Source organism: Musa acuminata, chromosome BXJ2-10 (assembly GCF_036884655.1).
Source record: "Musa acuminata AAA Group cultivar baxijiao chromosome BXJ2-10, Cavendish_Baxijiao_AAA, whole genome shotgun sequence".
Taxonomy (NCBI): Eukaryota; Viridiplantae; Streptophyta; class Magnoliopsida; order Zingiberales; family Musaceae; genus Musa; species Musa acuminata.
The window spans coordinates 29,132,109-29,149,725 of NC_088347.1; the positions used below are offsets into that span (position 1 = coordinate 29,132,109).

General features: G+C 38.7%; 1 protein-coding gene across 1 annotated transcript; it reads left to right on the forward strand.

Moving 5' to 3' along the window:
• The first annotated feature begins 9,808 nt into the window (after positions 1–9,808).
• On the forward strand, positions 9,809–16,058 carry LOC135624982 (scarecrow-like protein 1). Its single transcript, XM_065129158.1, has 4 exons — positions 9,809–10,124; positions 13,558–15,074; positions 15,362–15,517; positions 15,620–16,058. Exons 2-4 carry the CDS (start codon positions 13,669–13,671, stop codon positions 15,816–15,818), a joined length of 1,761 nt encoding a protein of 586 aa, XP_064985230.1. The 5' UTR covers positions 9,809–10,124; positions 13,558–13,668; the 3' UTR covers positions 15,819–16,058.
• The last annotated feature ends 1,559 nt before the right edge of the window (positions 16,059–17,617 follow it).

A 17,617-nucleotide genomic window follows, 5' to 3' on the forward strand; every position in this document is an offset into this window, starting at 1 on the left:
GCTGACACCCACACGGCACGGGACTTTGCAAGGTGGCAGCAGCCTCAGGCACACCGAGATCCGATCCGGAAGAAGGGCCACTCGTTGTCGAGGAGCAGTAAGAGACTTATGGTCGGTTTGGTTCTGTATTCTGCGATCTACAGTGCAAGAGATGGCTGGCCCGACTCGGTGCGCACGCATGTGATGGGGAACCTTTTCTCTGCTCCGCATCATGTCTCCATCTCGTTTTGTCGTGTACACGAAGGTGGCATGGTCGTCACTGTCTCTCCACAGTGCCATTATCGTGCTCATCCCCCTCTCTTCCACCGTCATGAAGCGCACGCCACCTGTTCTTCTCTTGGCCGTGCGTTAAAACTACATGGTGAAGAACTGCTGCGGCTGATACTGTTCTTCCCATGGGGAGATGGAAAGAGTATCAAGAACAGGATGAGATTCTGGGACTCGAGCAAGCAGACAACGGGAACGTGCTGCAGATAAAGAGGAGTTTGGCCGGTAGCCACGAACCAAGACCCGTCTGCACCGGAAAAGGCAGCCCTGCGTGCCCTAATCGGAGGGTGAGGATGCCAATGGCCATGACTCTTGCCCCCTCGAGGAGGAGAGGAGAGACGGACCACCTCCATCAGTCACGCACCTCATCACAGCAATGTGGAGAAGTCCTGCACGTATGATTAGTTTAACAGATACGGTGAACAGTTCATGGGGGGGCCATTTCTGATGCATGGGAACATGTGAGATCTGTCACAGTGGCGGAATATAGATATTATATGTAGTAAGGGATAAGCGCGAGAGGAAGATGATGACGATGTGAAGCTGCTAATAAAATGGTGGATAGAGTTCATATCAGTGGCGGCCGAGAAGAGGATATATTTGGGGCACTGTCGACATACTTTTGACGTGGGAAGAGGATATCTTTGCATTCATGAGATGTAGAATAAGGCGGAAAGAAGACAAGACAGAGCGGGACGGAAGACGATGCTGACGTTGCAGAGGGCCACACGCATCCACTTAAACAGAGTCAATTATAATTAATGATAAAAGGTCAATTCCCAAGAAAACGAAGTCCTATTTTTTAGATTTTTTTAAAGCGATTAGTGTTAGTTTGCCATAAATATCTTGGGGAGGACAATTTATAAGGTTTAAATTATGAGTTTTGAATAAATTTATAGTATTTTGACGGAGATATGGAAAGTAGCATAAGTCTAATCAAAACCATTATAATAAAAAAAATAAAAATATAATTTTAAATAAATAATTTTAAAACTTTTTATATTAATTATATTATTTTTTAAAATAGACTTATAATGTATCCAATTATTTTATCAGGAGATACAATTTAAAATATAAAAAAAAACCTAAAAAGGAATTTAATTTTAGAACTCGTCCACATGAGAAAATCTTTCTAGTATAATAAGAAGAAAAAAAAAGATAAATATAGAGAATAGCTAAATAAATAAATATCACTAGTTAAAAGTGTTTCATTCCACATTATTGCACTGAGTAGGTGTTATACTTGGGGCACACGAAAGGGACCTCCGTACCAGCGAGCAACGTTGATGTAGGACAACTGCTCCCGTGCGAGGAGGACGGTCATCAAGCAACCGAATCCACCACTAATCATTAAGGACGACATCCACAGATGCAGGTCACTTGTTAATTATCAAGCGATGACACATATCTTGGTAGGTGGTGAAGCTCTTTTTTGTTATCATGTAAAATATCCTACTTGTATATCGTAATACCCTACTTGTTCACATAAGTTTGAGACAATTCAAGAAGAACAAGTGGTAGTGGTCATCCTGATAAGTCTCTCTCTCTCTCTCTCTATCATTCTATCTCATCTGGCAAAACTTGGGAGCATGGGATGTTGCAACTCTAGTACTAAATTGGCAACAATTTGAAGAGTTGGGAAGTGATGATGCACTCAGAGTAATCAGTAGCTTTTGCTTTTGTTTTTGTGTGTGGTTTTGGAGAAGGTTTCAACACAAGTTGCTTTCAAGTGCTGCTGCCTCTGTGAGTTGTTCCCCTCTCCATTTCACACAATCATGCCTGCCTCTTTTGTCATTTTTAGTCTGAAAGATATCCCCCAACCTCCTCCCAGCTCACACACCCTCCCCTGCAGCAATTATTGTCCCCATCCACTGTTAGTCCTCACTCATTACATACATTATCACCCACTGAATCCTGCAACTGTCCCCATTTCCTTGTATCCTGCACTCCTTGTGGTCCTAATAAGCATGGAAATGTGGTGATCGTCTAAGACTTGGCCTTTTGTGGGCGGGCACTTCACTTCATTCTATTATATCATCCGAGGACATGACATGGACCCACAACAACCAGCATCATACTGTTGTTCCCATATGTTCACAGGCTAATCTTTGTGACACACATGGTAGCTTAGCCAACTTTTGTTGATTTCCTGATGCGTGGAAGAGGCTGCTACGACTTATCTTTTGCCAAACACAGCTAAGCTCTTGTTTTAATATGCTGCTGCTCATTGGCATACTATAAGTCTCGTTCCTGACTCTGCTTGTTGCTTTGATTTGAAGCAAAAGGAAAGTGGATACGTGGAATATAATTTTGTGTCTCAAATCACATCTTTGCACGAAGAATAAAGTTTCCTTGTGGCTGCTGATCGATTAATATCTTTGGTCATGAGGTTCACCTTGCCTATGGTTTTTAACTACACGAGAAAAAAAAAAGAGTACATTCGAGTGATGGTGATGATGATTAATCGACAAACAAATGAAGTAAAAACACATTAAACAACATGTTCAAATCTGTGAACACTGAAGCCAAATTCTTACATTTATCTTTCTTATTTTATAATCTGTTGCAGAGTACCGTTTTGTACACTTGAAGCACTGGTCCAGATCTAGATCAAGCACTGGTCCATGATTCAAGACAAAAGAAAATTGAGGCAGCAGGCAGCTAATTCTGAACCCACATGCCAAAAGTACGCAGCTGGTGGTGTTTGGGCAGTGCAGACACTCAATTCTAGGTTGCTTGACAAGGCCAGATATCAAAGTCTTTACCTAAGAATAAGAAAGAGCTTTGATTGATGTGAGACATTCCTAACACTTGAGATGCCAATGGGGGTGGAGCCCCCTTCTTCTCCTCCTCCTCCGGTTAATTGCCATCCATCCTCACCAGCTTTGTTTCTTTGCTTTTGGTGGAGGATTCCTCCACACCCTCCCCACCAGTCTGAGACATCGGATGGGGGGGTGGGGTGCCGAGCTCACACATCTCTTTCGCTAAAAGACATCACCACCATATTTGTGTGTGTCCTCCCAACTTTTTCCTTTGGGACGCAGAGGGTGGGGGTCTCATGTGGACACGCAGAGACATCTGAAAGCAACGTGATGTTGCACGCCGCGGACGCGATGCCCCCCACTGCTGCTTGTGATGTGGTGGTGTTCGGCTTCCCCACACCGTCAAAGGAGAGCCCTGTTCAAAAGGTTCAGCCTTTTGGTACAACGAGATGATGGCACTCCAACTCTGAGTGAGGTCGGTCTAAAAGCACGCATTGATTCACGAGCACCGGTAAAAACCGTGTGGTTGTGCCGTGTGGGGGCAAAGCGGCGACAAGATTATTATTTTTGGGTGCTTCAACCACTCGATGCGCGTTTGGACCTTTTGAACATGTCACTCATCGACTGTGTTGATCGATGTAAGTGATGTCCAAATCATTTCGACTTGATTCCCAACCTCGCGTGCTCAGAAAAAAAGTCTGATATGGAGTACATCCGTCTGATAGCCGACCTAGAAGATCGAGGCCCGTCATTTAGTTTCAACTAATTATTTTGAATAAACAGTAATTAACCTTAATTATAGTGACCCGATGGGCTTAACCCAAAAAATAAAATATTTTACAATATGAATAAAATATTAAAAAAAATATATTAAACTAATGTTAGTGCGATTGGTAAGCTTGCTGCAAAGCTTGATAATATTGGATCATCAGAACAAGAAAAGCAAAAGAAGCATGAACAGAAAATAAAAGAAAATCCAGTGAAATTGCAGAATGGTAGAGTTTCCAGGTCAATAAAATGAAAAGAAGAAAACCTGCAATTAAGAATAATAAAATTTAATATACCTATGAACTTGAATAATGTTAATAAAATTAATTTAACCATGAACATGAATCAAGTTTCCAGACATATTTGGCCCTCATGTAAAACAATGAATTAAATCAACTATCTCAAGCTCTGACTTCAAAGATATTGTCATGTACAGAGCACAATGGTGGGGAAATGTCCATGAAGTAGGACATTACAACTAGATATTGTTGTCTTCATTGTTGTTGTAATCAAATAATCCAAGCTCTTGTCAGTCTTTAGGCTGTAAATAAGCTTCATCAAGCATAAATGTGTTCAAGGAGGAGGTACCGACAAAGTTATTTTAACATCTTAGATGAAACCTGCAATGATATTGGAAATTATCCACACAAGAAAAGAAATTGTGAAGATCTAAAAAGTCTGCATAACCACTTCTTTTCCTTGTCCAAAGAACTATCTTGCACTCCCCAGGATAAACAACCCCTCGCATGTGGTCGCTAGAAACAAAAATTCCAATGCAAGCCATTTAGCACAAAGCAAATCATTGTGTTTCCATGCCTTCAACAGAAAGAATCGAAATGGAGTATATCTAATATATTAAAGCAGTGATCAAAGTTCCCTGCTGTACCTATAAGTACATGTTAGAGGGTGGCAAAGCCCATAACCCAAAAGAATGTATGAATAATAAAACTGAACACATACATACAAAAAAACTATGTCAGCTTTTGTGAGTCCAAAAAATGACCACCTCATATTGAAACTCTTATCAAGTTTGTTCAATATATCTAAGCAACGTAATTTTCAGAAATTATAAGTTCCTGCCTTCGTACATTGCTGGCCATCTCTCAGTCAACCTATTGTTCTATACACCCTGTAAATGTTGAATGAAAAAAAGAAAAACAATGTAATTGTACAAATCTTACTAGTTCCTGGGTCTGCTAACAGGTCCCTCAGATAGGGCATTGTTCTAAAACACCGTCTAAACGTTGAATCCATAGAAGTACTGCCTTGTCGTCAAGATCATATATCACAAAGCCTCTTGAGAACAACTTTCTTAGATGAGCATCTTCTAAAACAATATATATTAAAATAAAAATCTTTAATATTGAAAAAAATTTAACTGGAAAAAAGTTTAGAAGGATTTATAACTTGAGAAAAAACTAATTTCAAAAGAAATAACATCCAGGAGTAAATATTAACCACATAAGAATTACCAACGATGAACAACTCTGCTTTTTTGTTTCTTGCATTTTATAAGATTAAGCTGGATGTTTTATTAGCTTCATATTCAAGCAAGCCAACTGACTATCATATTTGTTTGTATGTGCTTCAGCAAGTATAGATCCAGATCTGGAAGTTTTTATTAGTGAAGGAAAAAGCCAAGGAGGCAATATTACTAGGGAAACTTTGAAAGAAAGTAGAAAGAAGAATAACCCAAAAACTAACAAAATTTGAAAATTTTGAAGTTCATCATATTCTGTTCTAACTTAGGGCTCAATTCAGGTGCTTTCTTGCAACTTCTATTGTTGTTTTGATATTTGTACTCTGTTTCTGTAGTAGATATTCCATTATTGGATCTAGTGGATTTGCTTAAGTATTTCAAGTGGATGGTTACCCCTTCTATTTTCTCTTGGAAAGCATAAAGAACTTTGAGCATTACATGTTATACTGTAATATGATAATGATGTGCAAAGAAAAAAACATGTCACATACTACATTTAAAGCAACCATACTACATGTAAATGGACTTTATGCTTGGTAAGTTGTGTCTTCTTTAATTGCAAAAAAAAAAAAAAAATTGAGACCATAATCAAATTTGCAACGTTCATGATAATTTCAATAAAGCTCCGCATCAATGCAGAACCTTAGATTTCAGAAATCAATTCTACTTTATTTCAAGTACATACCAGACAAAGATAGTTAATATTGTACATAAACATACCATATATGCTCTCCACAAAGAAGTGATGTCTTCCTATATCCTACTTGTATACCCTTGTCACATGTCACATACAACAAGCACAATAATGACGACGACATGTGATTTCTAATGTCATTGAGCTCTAATTCATGTCAAACACTAACAAAATTTCCTGTGTGTTCATGACATAGCATGACTTAGAACACTGCCAAGAACAAAACAATATCTCAATAAGTAAATTGGTGAAGACATTTAGGATCAGCATATAATGTTAGGCAGCCTACAACAAAGATCACCAACTAGAATGACTTCTGGAAACTCCATTGCGGCTCACGTTGGCCGGCATTCTTTAGTCAATTCTGGACAACCACCCCCTAAGAAACATTTCAGGCTTATCTCAGAGTCTCCAAATTGTACCGATGACTTATGGGTAAGTCTTAGCTTGGACGGCAACATGGTGGGCGGTTCTGCTTTGGTCCGCCATGTATGAACCCGGTGTGAACGTGACGGGCCGCCACCATGGCCTGCGCTCTATCTCCAAGCAAGAAAGCGACGCCGAATCGAATTCGAAGACCAGGGCTTCTCGAGCTACCAGAAACCCTAACCAGGAAATTTCTAGGTCAACACTAATAGAAAAGGTTTCAGAGACGAACGGCGTGGGTTTCCACTAAACGATCGCTCGGGTCGCCATGATCAATCCCCAGAAACGACGTCGGTTTCCATCTAGAATGTAACAATCCAGACATCCAGATGGGGAAAAGAACTCCAATAACACGCATGGAAGAAAAAGAAAAGCATACCGAATCGAAGTCGTGCGGCTCGATGGAGTGGATGAGAGGAGAAATCCTGCGCCAATCTCAGAGGATTTATACATAAAAAAATTTACATTAAGATACAAAATGTAATTGGTTTTATCGATGAAAAAAATAAAAATAATGAATAAAAAAATAATTTTAATATCTAAATTATATTTTTGATGATAGTTAACGATAATGTTACTTGGGGCCACCGATAATTATTGTGGATGAGAAGAGACAACAACGACAAGAGGTGAGGTAAAGAGAGAAAATGAAGAAGATAATATATATGTCGATGTAAATGTAGAGCGATGCAAAGGGCGATGATCTATTGCGAGTCGAATGTTGCCTTCTTTTATTGGATCTACGATGCGTCCATCCACGATGCCAACTTCCTCATGGCTCGTCGCATCCGCAAGGTCACTTGTGTTACTTGTCACTCCCTCGATATTGACTATCGCATCTCTAGTGTAGGTTCACAATAGGTCTTGCTCCTTTATGTTTCTTGTGATCCCGATCATGTTGCCTCTCATTCGCACTCTATGACTTCCTCATTCTCTTACTCTTGCCTTTCCATCTCCAAATTCTCGACAACTCCTCAGGCTAAGAAGCCTGCATATCTTCGACATATGACCACGAAGTGACGTCACGAGATGGTTGAAGAAAGGATGGAGGTATCTTGCCAAGCTAGAGCTAAAGGATGGGGTGGTAGAACAATGCTAACGCAGAGTATCGACGTCTGCATCATCCTCTCCCTTTGCCTCAACTCTCACTGCTCTCCCTCATCATCCACAATAGTCACCACGGCCCCTATCAGTGTCAATCGTTTGCCACAACTAAAAAGTAATCGAGATATTAAAATTATCTTTTTACCTATTATTTTTATATTTTCATTGATAAAACTGACAACATTAGGATAAATAATATTAGATATTTTACTTTCGTACATATTCTAACAAAATTTTCAAGTCTAGAAAATAGAATAGAAAGGAGATCTAACTATAATAAATAATATGTAATTAGCCTGCTAATCTTTGAAGGCATCGGTAAGATTCAGAAAAACAAATATATATATATATATATATATATATATATATGTATATATTTCTAAAATTTGATTGTTTATATATAGTTCTTTCAAAATATTTAGATTTATAACAATAGACCACAAGCAATCGAACGAAGTCAAGTCAACGATTTAATAATTCTTAACCAAATCAGCACTTTGATTCGATTTGAATCGATAAAAAAAGTAAAAAAATCTAAATACATTTGTAAATAATAAATTTATCCCGTTTAACCTAATAAACGACTAATTAGATGAATATTCTATAAAATAAAAAAATAGGGGAATTGGAATCGATTGCTTCTTGAACCGAAATTGAAATTGCCTAGAAACGGTTCTTTGTTATATCATTCAACATAAGAAATTGAAATTGCCTAGAAATCATTCAACATAAGAATTTCTTTTATCATTGAAATTCAATAGAACCAATATTTTTGATTCTGAATTGAAAATATCTATTTTAAATTGTAATTAAAAAAAAACCTCCAATGGGTCATTTATTAAAAATGTTGAAAAGGATAAACTCAGCATTTATTTATTTTTTTTTATTTTATTTTATTTATTTATTTATTTTTCTCATCGGCTTGTAATCGAATCAAAATTATCAGTTTCCATTTTCGTTTCGGATTCCATAATTCTAGAAATCGAAATCAAACGGCCAAATTCCAATTCTAATTTGATTAAAAATTATATTACCCTACCCTTTCTAATTTTTGATCGATTTGATCCGAGTTGGAAATTAGCTCACATAACCACTCCTTTGGATCTTCGAGCAATGATGAATTAATAAAAAAATGATGCAAATGTATTAGAAAGTAACAATATACATACATACATATACAATCCTAGAGATTATTTTTTTGGAAGAGAGAAAGCTCCTTCTCCCTTCATTATCCGTCATTATACTTTGTCGCACATATGGAGCATGACGTGCTGCAACCTTCGCCTCCGCCTACAAGTTTGGATGGGTCATCAATTTAGCTTGCAGAATAAGCTTTGGTCCGCCGTGACCCCGTCGTCGTGATGCTGCGCCTTACTGTTTCCTGTGACGCGCCTCAATTGTTCGACGCAAGTTGTCACAGAAAACGCCGTGGATAATTGAAGGATAATGTAAGAGCGGTTTAATGGTCGCGTCTTCCGGTACACCAACTTGCAATATCGTGTCACACATCATCAGCCGCACATCCCTCCGTCGATCGAAAGTCAGCATCTTGTGGTCGCTTTTTCTTCCCTTGAATAATCGATGCGCGACGATGAAGTCAAGATCGTCATTCTCTGTGGGACCCGCCGTGTCGCCCAATGGGAGGACGTCTCCTACCCACTAGGCGTTGCACGCGAGGTCGGTGGGGCCGACGGAGTACGCGTTGCACGCGAGGTCGGTGGGGCCTACTCCGTCGGCCCAATGGGAGAACGTTGGTTCCCTCCTCGAGGCGTTGCACGCGAGGTCGCACGTGTGATACCGTCCCACACAAAACGTGTGAAGTTTGGGTGAGAAGGAAAGAGTCCAGAATCACTGCTCCGAATCGGAAAGTGTTTTTGGCAGCAGAATCACTGCTCAGAATCAGAAAGTGTTTCCATACCTGGGGCGTTTCTTTCGGATCAGATAGTCAACCGCAAAAGACGACCATTTTTGATTACTTGGTCATCGTCACCCGGTTTTGTGTGTGGGCCCTCGACGCAGTCCCATATGACGCCCAATGGTCATGAGGGTCGTTGAAAGTTAGGAAGTTGCCGCGTTTGAACCAATCCGACGTTTCGTTTCGTCGCCCTTTTAAGTAACGTGCGATAGTAATTCGTTTGTTCAAACCCGTTATACCTTTCAGTTTCCCGAATTTTTATTTCGACGTGTAGGAAGTACGCGTAGAACTTACGTGTTCGAGCGGGCCCTCGGATGGGCATCTTAATTTCTGTGCTGGGACGCATGGATTTGCGCATGACACGAACTCGCGTGGATCGAGGAGGTGTGAGCTTTGCGTTCCACGCCCATGGTAATGCTAATGGTAATGCTTCCATTTAATTGCAAAGAAGGGATTGGGCAAGACTTCTCTCCCCTCCACTTTGGTCATTGGCCCATCTCTTCAACCACTCCTCCTTTCGCCCGCCGATCCCTGCCTCCTTTTCTTCCTCTGCGAGTCTTTTGGCTTCGACTCTTGATCTCCGCGTCTTGGATTGGTTCAGTTGGATCGGCGATCGTCGCGCCGCGCCCTACGTTTTGGTTCTCTTCAAGTGAGCCCTTCTTCAAGCATCCGTCGGTTCTCGACCAACCTCCGTCGATCGAACATCAGGTAATAGGTCGATCGTTCTTTTCCTGATTTAATTTGTTTTTTGGGGCTTTTTCCGTATAGAATGTTCCTTCTCTTCTGGAAAATCAAGATTACAACCATCAGGACTGGGAAAGCAAGTTTGATTTTGACTACCGTGTGACTGGCGTCGAGAAGGATGGTAGGACTTTCTGTAGTCCCAGAAGTACCGATTGTCCATCTTTGTGTGTCCTTGTTTAGGATCGAGTTTGTCATCTTTAGATTGGTTAGCTTGCCTTTGGGTTTCTGATCATGATTATTTAAAGCTGTCTCACAGACGGAATAATGATTTATATTTACTTGCTGCATAACTAGCGACGGAAAATGTGCTGAGAGTAATCGATAGATTAATCGTGTACTATGCTTTTGATTGTCGATATATATTGTTTTGATGGTCTTCTGATAAGGTGAAAGCTTTGGAACAATTTAACGTCCATGTAGGATGATCTTTTAATAATTTTAGTGATCTGCTTATCCTTTATCTTATGGTCAGCGATTCTTTTGTTTTTATTTACTAATTTAAGTCAGTCTTAGATGAACCTTTTTCATTAGGTGTCGGGGGCCTTTCAAGAATGGTTCTTTTTATTACGTTCAGCTGAGTGTGTGCATGTCTATGAAAATAACCTTTATGCCGGCAAAGGGGCAGGAGCCTTATAATTTGGGTCACCCACTTGGTCTAAATTAGATATTGAGTTTGGTTCTTCTCATGTTCAACTTGATTTTAGAAGCATAATGTTACTTGACATGAGTAATTGAGTATGAAACGTTCAATGACTTGATGTTCGGTTTATTTTTCTAAGCAAACGAATCAAATTGGTAAAGCTGGATGATTCAACAAAACATCGTGATCCACAATTAATTGGTATCTTCTATCTTGCAGATGTGAGTTACATGCTTATGCTGTTCTATAGTGAAAGAACATGTATAGCCCACCATTTCAGAGATCTTGAATGATAGACATGTTCGTATTAATGGTTGTTCCACAGTTGCTAGAAAGGATCAATTGGGATGCAACACAGATAAAGAATATGGCCTTGTTGAATTAGAGGGTCATTCACAAAAACCCAATTATTACCTTCACTTAAACCATGCTTAAGTATCATATAATTATTCATGATCGATGTGCCTCAATTGATTAAAAAAAAAAATCAATTGCATGTGTCTCTTATATTCGATGATGTTAGAACTAACCTCATCTTTTCGCTGTCCATAAACCAATGAACGATGGCTGAAGAACCATGCTTTATGTCCCAAATGTTTCCTCGAATCACAATAGGTTGGCTTACCACATAAAACAGTCTATAAACAGCCTTTGAAGTTCCATGTAAAACAAGTAAAACATATTTTTTCAAAAAAGACTTACCATTAAATCAAATATTAAGACCTCCAAAGTTTGGCTAAGTTTGATTGCTCCTTATTATTGTCTTTTCTATTATATCTACATTATAGTTTTATGCTCTCATTATATTTTATTTTTGTTTCTCTTGATGATATAATTACTAACTCATGTTAATCGATACTGTTGGGGAAAAAAAATATCATTGTCATCCTTGTCAATATGATGTAGCCCTGATCTATATGCGTGAAGTCATCTAAGGTGGAAAGCGCCTTCTCCCGAGGTGTCACCTACACAAAGACTGAAGTCGAGAAAGGCTTCTTGAGTCGGTCCCTCTGATGCTTATGTTAGTGTTAAGGTTAACTTCCCTGGCTCTAAATTCTTTATATCCCTTACTTGAAGTTGAGGGTATGTTTTTATATTTGATCTTGAGGAGACAGAATATCCTATAAAGATTCCGTAGGGGAGACGATTTATAATCGATCCAAGTAGCCCCGTGGACTTTCGAAAATATTCTTGTGAATATTTCATAGGGAAGGCCGTTTGTAACTGACTCGAGCTGCCTGCCCCCCTAGACTCTCAGGAATATTCCTATGAATATTCTGTAGGGGAGGTAATTCGGGTGTCAGGTCGTCTGGGCCTTTTTCCTCCCATGGGCCTTACGTGGTGCTTACATGACGAATGGTGGTTGACCGATTGTATATTCCCTATCAGATATTATGGGTCTTTATGTATGTATGTCGTACGTATATTCTAGCAACCTTCCTTATGCATAACATGCTTCTTCTGATTGTTAATTGAAAATGGGTTTTTCATGCTATAATAGTTATTTTGTCTATTGTGTTTATCTTATTATTTTCTAAAAATAAGTCTTAAAATTACACTTCAAAGTTCAAACCTCAATTGAGTTACAGTAGCGCTTTACATATTGATCAATTCTTCGCACTTCTATATCTAATATTTTTACCACTTTATCCTGTCATTCTAGGACTGTGTTATAATGCCTTTCTGAAATTTAAGATCTTGAAGATCTTCTTATTGCATTGAGGTTTTGATTTATTTATGCCGAGATGAAAGAAATACATTGCAAAGAATGCCTACAGCATGGAGACGCATCCCTGTCTGATCCCTTCTAAGTCCAACAGTAACTGACCCAGTAGATAAATGGCTATATGAAAATGTCCTCTGTAATGATATTTAATTAAGTTGACATTTATCTTCAACTCCAAAAGTTAACTTGCTACTTGTGTTGCTTGTGTACTGATAGTTTAACTTAAAACCTTAGTCTAATGCATAAAGTTTCTAATTCTGCATATACTTAATTGTGTTTTTTTGAAAATTATTTATTCAGATTATACATATTTTCTCTGGACTTATCATCTTCAATAGTGAACTTTAATAAAGTTTGCCAATTTTATGTGTACTAAATCAACTCTTTCCTGAAATTTCCTTATTCTGTCTGAAAAATTCTTTCTGGTCTTAGCAACTTCAATAATACAGTTGGTTCGAACTTCGAAGACTTGAATATGTGAATCCAACAATATCTGTTTTATGTCCTTTGCACAGTTCTTTTTACTAGTAATTGCATGTTATGTGAGGAGTTGTATATATTAGAAACATTATAAGTTTTCAGCTTGTTTAAATTAATAATGATGCCTATATTTCCTGCTTAGCCAAAAGGACATCACTTGTCACAGGCTGCGATATATTAGTTTTGTACTATAATGGGTTAAGACACCGATCCTTTAACTTTTAGGTTTGTGAATTTCTTAGTTGTTCTAGAATTTTTATATTTAATTGGGTCATTTTGTTATCATTTGTTATTTACAGATCTTATAATGTTTCCTTATAAAGTCTTATAGTTTTTCCTTATCAAGTCTACTCAGCTATACTGTATTGATGCATTAATTTGTATCAGATATTAGTGCTCTATCAAATATCTGCAAAGATAAAGCATGTAGTCCACCATGGGAATTCATGAGCTTACAGTTTTAAGTGTTTGCATGCATGTCCTCTCATATAGATAGGGGTCTGACATGATAGAAAATTTATTTTTGCTGACGTTGTGTTTTGTGATCACAGCATTATGTTTGTTACAAGTTGGCTTGTATCAGTCATTCAGCTTAGTAAGCATCTCAACTTGGTAAACTGCAATATTGGTTCAGAGCTTTAAGGAAATTAGGAAAATACACGATGTCTGTGATACGGTCTGCAGATTCATCTACTGCCTACGGTGAGTCAAACATTTATACTCGTAAGGGTGGTGGTGACAACTCAGCTATATCCAGGCAAATATTAAGTGCCGATGGGCAGATGTACACTTACGGGCCTACCTCATACCATTCGGGCTTCTATTCCCAGCAATACGTAACCAATGCGTCATCAGAAATGGTGCATGCTGATCCATTTCACATGTCTGGATCCTCAATTCCAAGACGCTATCTTCAAGTTTCTTCAGCTCCCTATCAGCTGATGGCTAATATTCACTCATCTATCATATCGGAAAATCCTTATAGTTCCTGCTTTGCAGCAGTTCAGAATCCTGATTCCTCAGCAAGCTCTAACATCTCTCATCAAACTTCCCATTCTTTATCTGACAATATAAGTCCAGAGCAAGAAATAGACTATGGTGAAGATGAAATCAGGTTAAAGCTTCAAGAACTTGAGCAGGCATTACTGAATGATAATGACGAGGACTTGGTGGATTCAGACCAGGTCATGGGAATTGAAGATGATTGGGCTGAGCCTATCAAGGACCTGTTACTTCCAAGCTCACCAAAAGAGTCATCGGCAGATTCAAGTGTCAGTTGTGTTGGCAGCAATAGAGAACCACGAACTCCCAAGCAGCTACTTTTTGACTGTGCAGCTGCAATCTCACAAAGTAGCATGGAGGAAGCACAAGCTATCATAACTGAGCTTCGTCAGATGGTTTCGATTCAAGGGGACCCTCCTCAAAGGCTTGCAGCCTACATGGTGGAAGGTCTGGCAGCTAGAATAGCCTCTTCAGGGCGAGGTTTGTACAAGGCTCTAAAATGTAAAGAACCCCCAACTTCAGATCGGCTTTCAGCAATGCAGATTCTGTTTGAGGTCTGCCCATGCTTTAAGTTTGGTTACATGGCAGCAAATTATATAATTGTCGAGGCAGTCAAGGATGAAGCAAAAGTTCATATCATAGACTTTGACTTAAACCAAGGTAGTCAATATATAAACTTGATACAAACTCTTTCAACCTGGGCAGGTAAAAGACCACGGCTCAGGATATCTGGGGTGGATGATCCAGAATCAGTGCAGCGGGCAGTCGGAGGCTTGAAAATTATTGGTCACCGCCTTGAGAAATTGGCAGAGGATCTTGGTGTCCCATTTGAGTTTCGAGCAATAGCTGCTAAGACTGGGGATATAACTCCTGAAATGTTAGACTGCCGACCTGGGGAGGCACTTGTGGTTAACTTTGCATTTCAACTGCATCATATGCCAGATGAGAGTGTATCAACAGTGAACCAGAGAGACCAGCTGCTTCGAATGGTTAAGGGCCTGGGACCAAAACTGGTCACAATTGTTGAGCAAGATATGAACACTAATACAGCTCCATTCTTCCCAAGGTTATTTCCCCACTTATTTACATTCCTTATATAATTTATTGTTATTTCCCTTCCACGTAAGTTGTTTGCTATGTATGCAAATCTGCATAATCCTGACCTATCACTTTTCTTTTTCCTTTTTTTTTTCCTGAACTAAACTTGAATTTAGTGGTTTATGTTTAATTGGAAATATATGTTTAATTGTGTGATCATCTCTTTGTCGAAGTCACATTTACCTCTCTTTTACACCCTAGATCTATATGTTTGTAGCTATTATTTTCTCAAAACTTGACCATGTAATATGATAGGTTTGTGGAGGTCTACAATTATTATTCAGCAGTCTTTGATTCACTTGATGCAACTCTTCCAAGAGAGAGCACAGACCGAATGAATGTAGAGAGGCAGTGCCTTGCACGAGACATTGTCAACATTGTGGCTTGTGAGGGTGCTGACCGCATTGAGAGGTAATTCTTAAAGTAATCAGTGCTATTGGGTTCTCTAAATATTTATACTCGTACCGAAACCCTCTTTGTCCGATAATTTGCTACTCCTACCAACCAAAACAGGTATGAGGTAGCCGGAAAGTGGAGGGCAAGAATGACCATGGCTGGGTTCGTTTCATGCCCCTTCAGCTCCAATGTCAATGGATCGATACAAGCATTGTTAAAATCGTACTGTGATAGATACACGATCAACGAGGAAATTGGGGCACTCTACTTCGGATGGGAGGACAAAAATTTGGTTGTTGCCTCGGCATGGAAGTGAGGTCTTTTTTGGCTACCACAACATGTGTCGTTGTCACTGTACTCGGTTGCTGTTGTGTAGTTTTGACGTGCAAAAGCATCGAGAAATCTACTGATGTGAATATATCTGACCAACACTGCCATAGTTCACGCGGATAATTATGATCTTGCAGACCTTTCTTCTTGTCGCATAACAATGCTTGTTGTAATATATTGGTGCTTTGTGAGCTAGAAATAGAGACATGTCTATCCGGTGGTTTCATGCCCTCTGTGATGTTTTGTCTATCATTTTTTTTAATTATATTGTTTGTTTAATTAGTGTATGCTTATTATTTATTTAATTAGTGTATATTTTTTTAAGAAGAGAAATATTCTCTCTAATAGGGATTTAATGAGTCATGAACTTATTTGGTTTTGCTCTAAGTCAAGTGGCAGCCTTGTGTATTCGTTTATTTTCTCTCGGAGAAGATGAATTTAAAAATATTTTAATTCTAAATTTCACAAGTAATTATTTTAGCAAAAACTTGATAAATAATATAAATTATAAATATAAATTTTGTAAGTTTTGAGTGATATTGGGTTCAAGATAGTCTATCGTGATCAAAAGTTCCCACAAGTGTCCACATAATATTATAATATTACTGTAAAATAAGATAACGAATTAGCCTTAGATACCACCCTAAAGGCTCATGTTATGTATCACATGGGTAGCTCTTGGGTGCTATGTTGGCTAATACTTCATACTACTCTTCGGAGTTAAAAAAAACACCTAAAATGATTTCTTGGATAATATATTTCTAGGTAGTTTATGATGATTACATACCACTTGCATTTACAAGTTTGAAACAACTACAAAAGCTAACTAAAATAGGACTACCGAGCTTATGTGAAAAGCATGAACAAAATTGAAAGACATAGAAATACACGAGAATTACATCAAACACCATGTTTACAGTTTTATCTATGACATTCTCTTTCACTTAATCCTTTGACATCCTTGTCAAAGCCTTTGCAGATACTACATCTTTTCACTTTTGTTAAATTTTCAATCTTTTGTTCAAATTACAATGCGCCTCTTAGGTCCCAATTGTTTTTCATTTCTATTCTTGAGTAGTCGAATTTTAATCCACAATTTTGCTTTAACTTCCTAATGTCTCTGACTCTCTCTGACTTTGACTTTGGTGTAAGATCGATTGAGTTGTGCTGATCCTTATTGATTTTCATGAATCATTCAAATGAAATATATATATATTCTCTCTAATAAGGGCTCAATACGTGGTAATCTAATCAACATGTGGTGTCCAAGCTGTCCCCTCAACTATCGAGTGGGTGTTCAATCCCTCTCTTTAATCATATCTAACTTCTTACGCTCACGAGCATAAATTGCTTATGAGTAAGTTAGACAATACTAATATTTGTCTTATTATTTTGGCACTAGAAAGAAGGCCAATATTGTAAGAACGCCAATCCACCCACTCGCTCGACAAGAGCTCTAGTGATAGTGCTTCTCTCCTAATCCACATCATGATCAACACGGCCCAACGTGCTCTCTACCATGATAATGCGATCGACACGACCCAAGATGCTCTCCATGTTGATAGTGTTGTCGATATGGTCCAAGGTGTGCTCGCTACGATGGCAGCATGATTGACATGACCCAAGGTGATCCATGATGATAGCACAACCGGCATGTGATAGCACGATCAATATGGCTTGAAGCACTCCTTACATTGACAGCACGATCGACATGGGCCATACCGCTCTCCACAATGATAACATGGCCAACATATCCCAAAGTGCTTCTCTACAATGACAACTCGA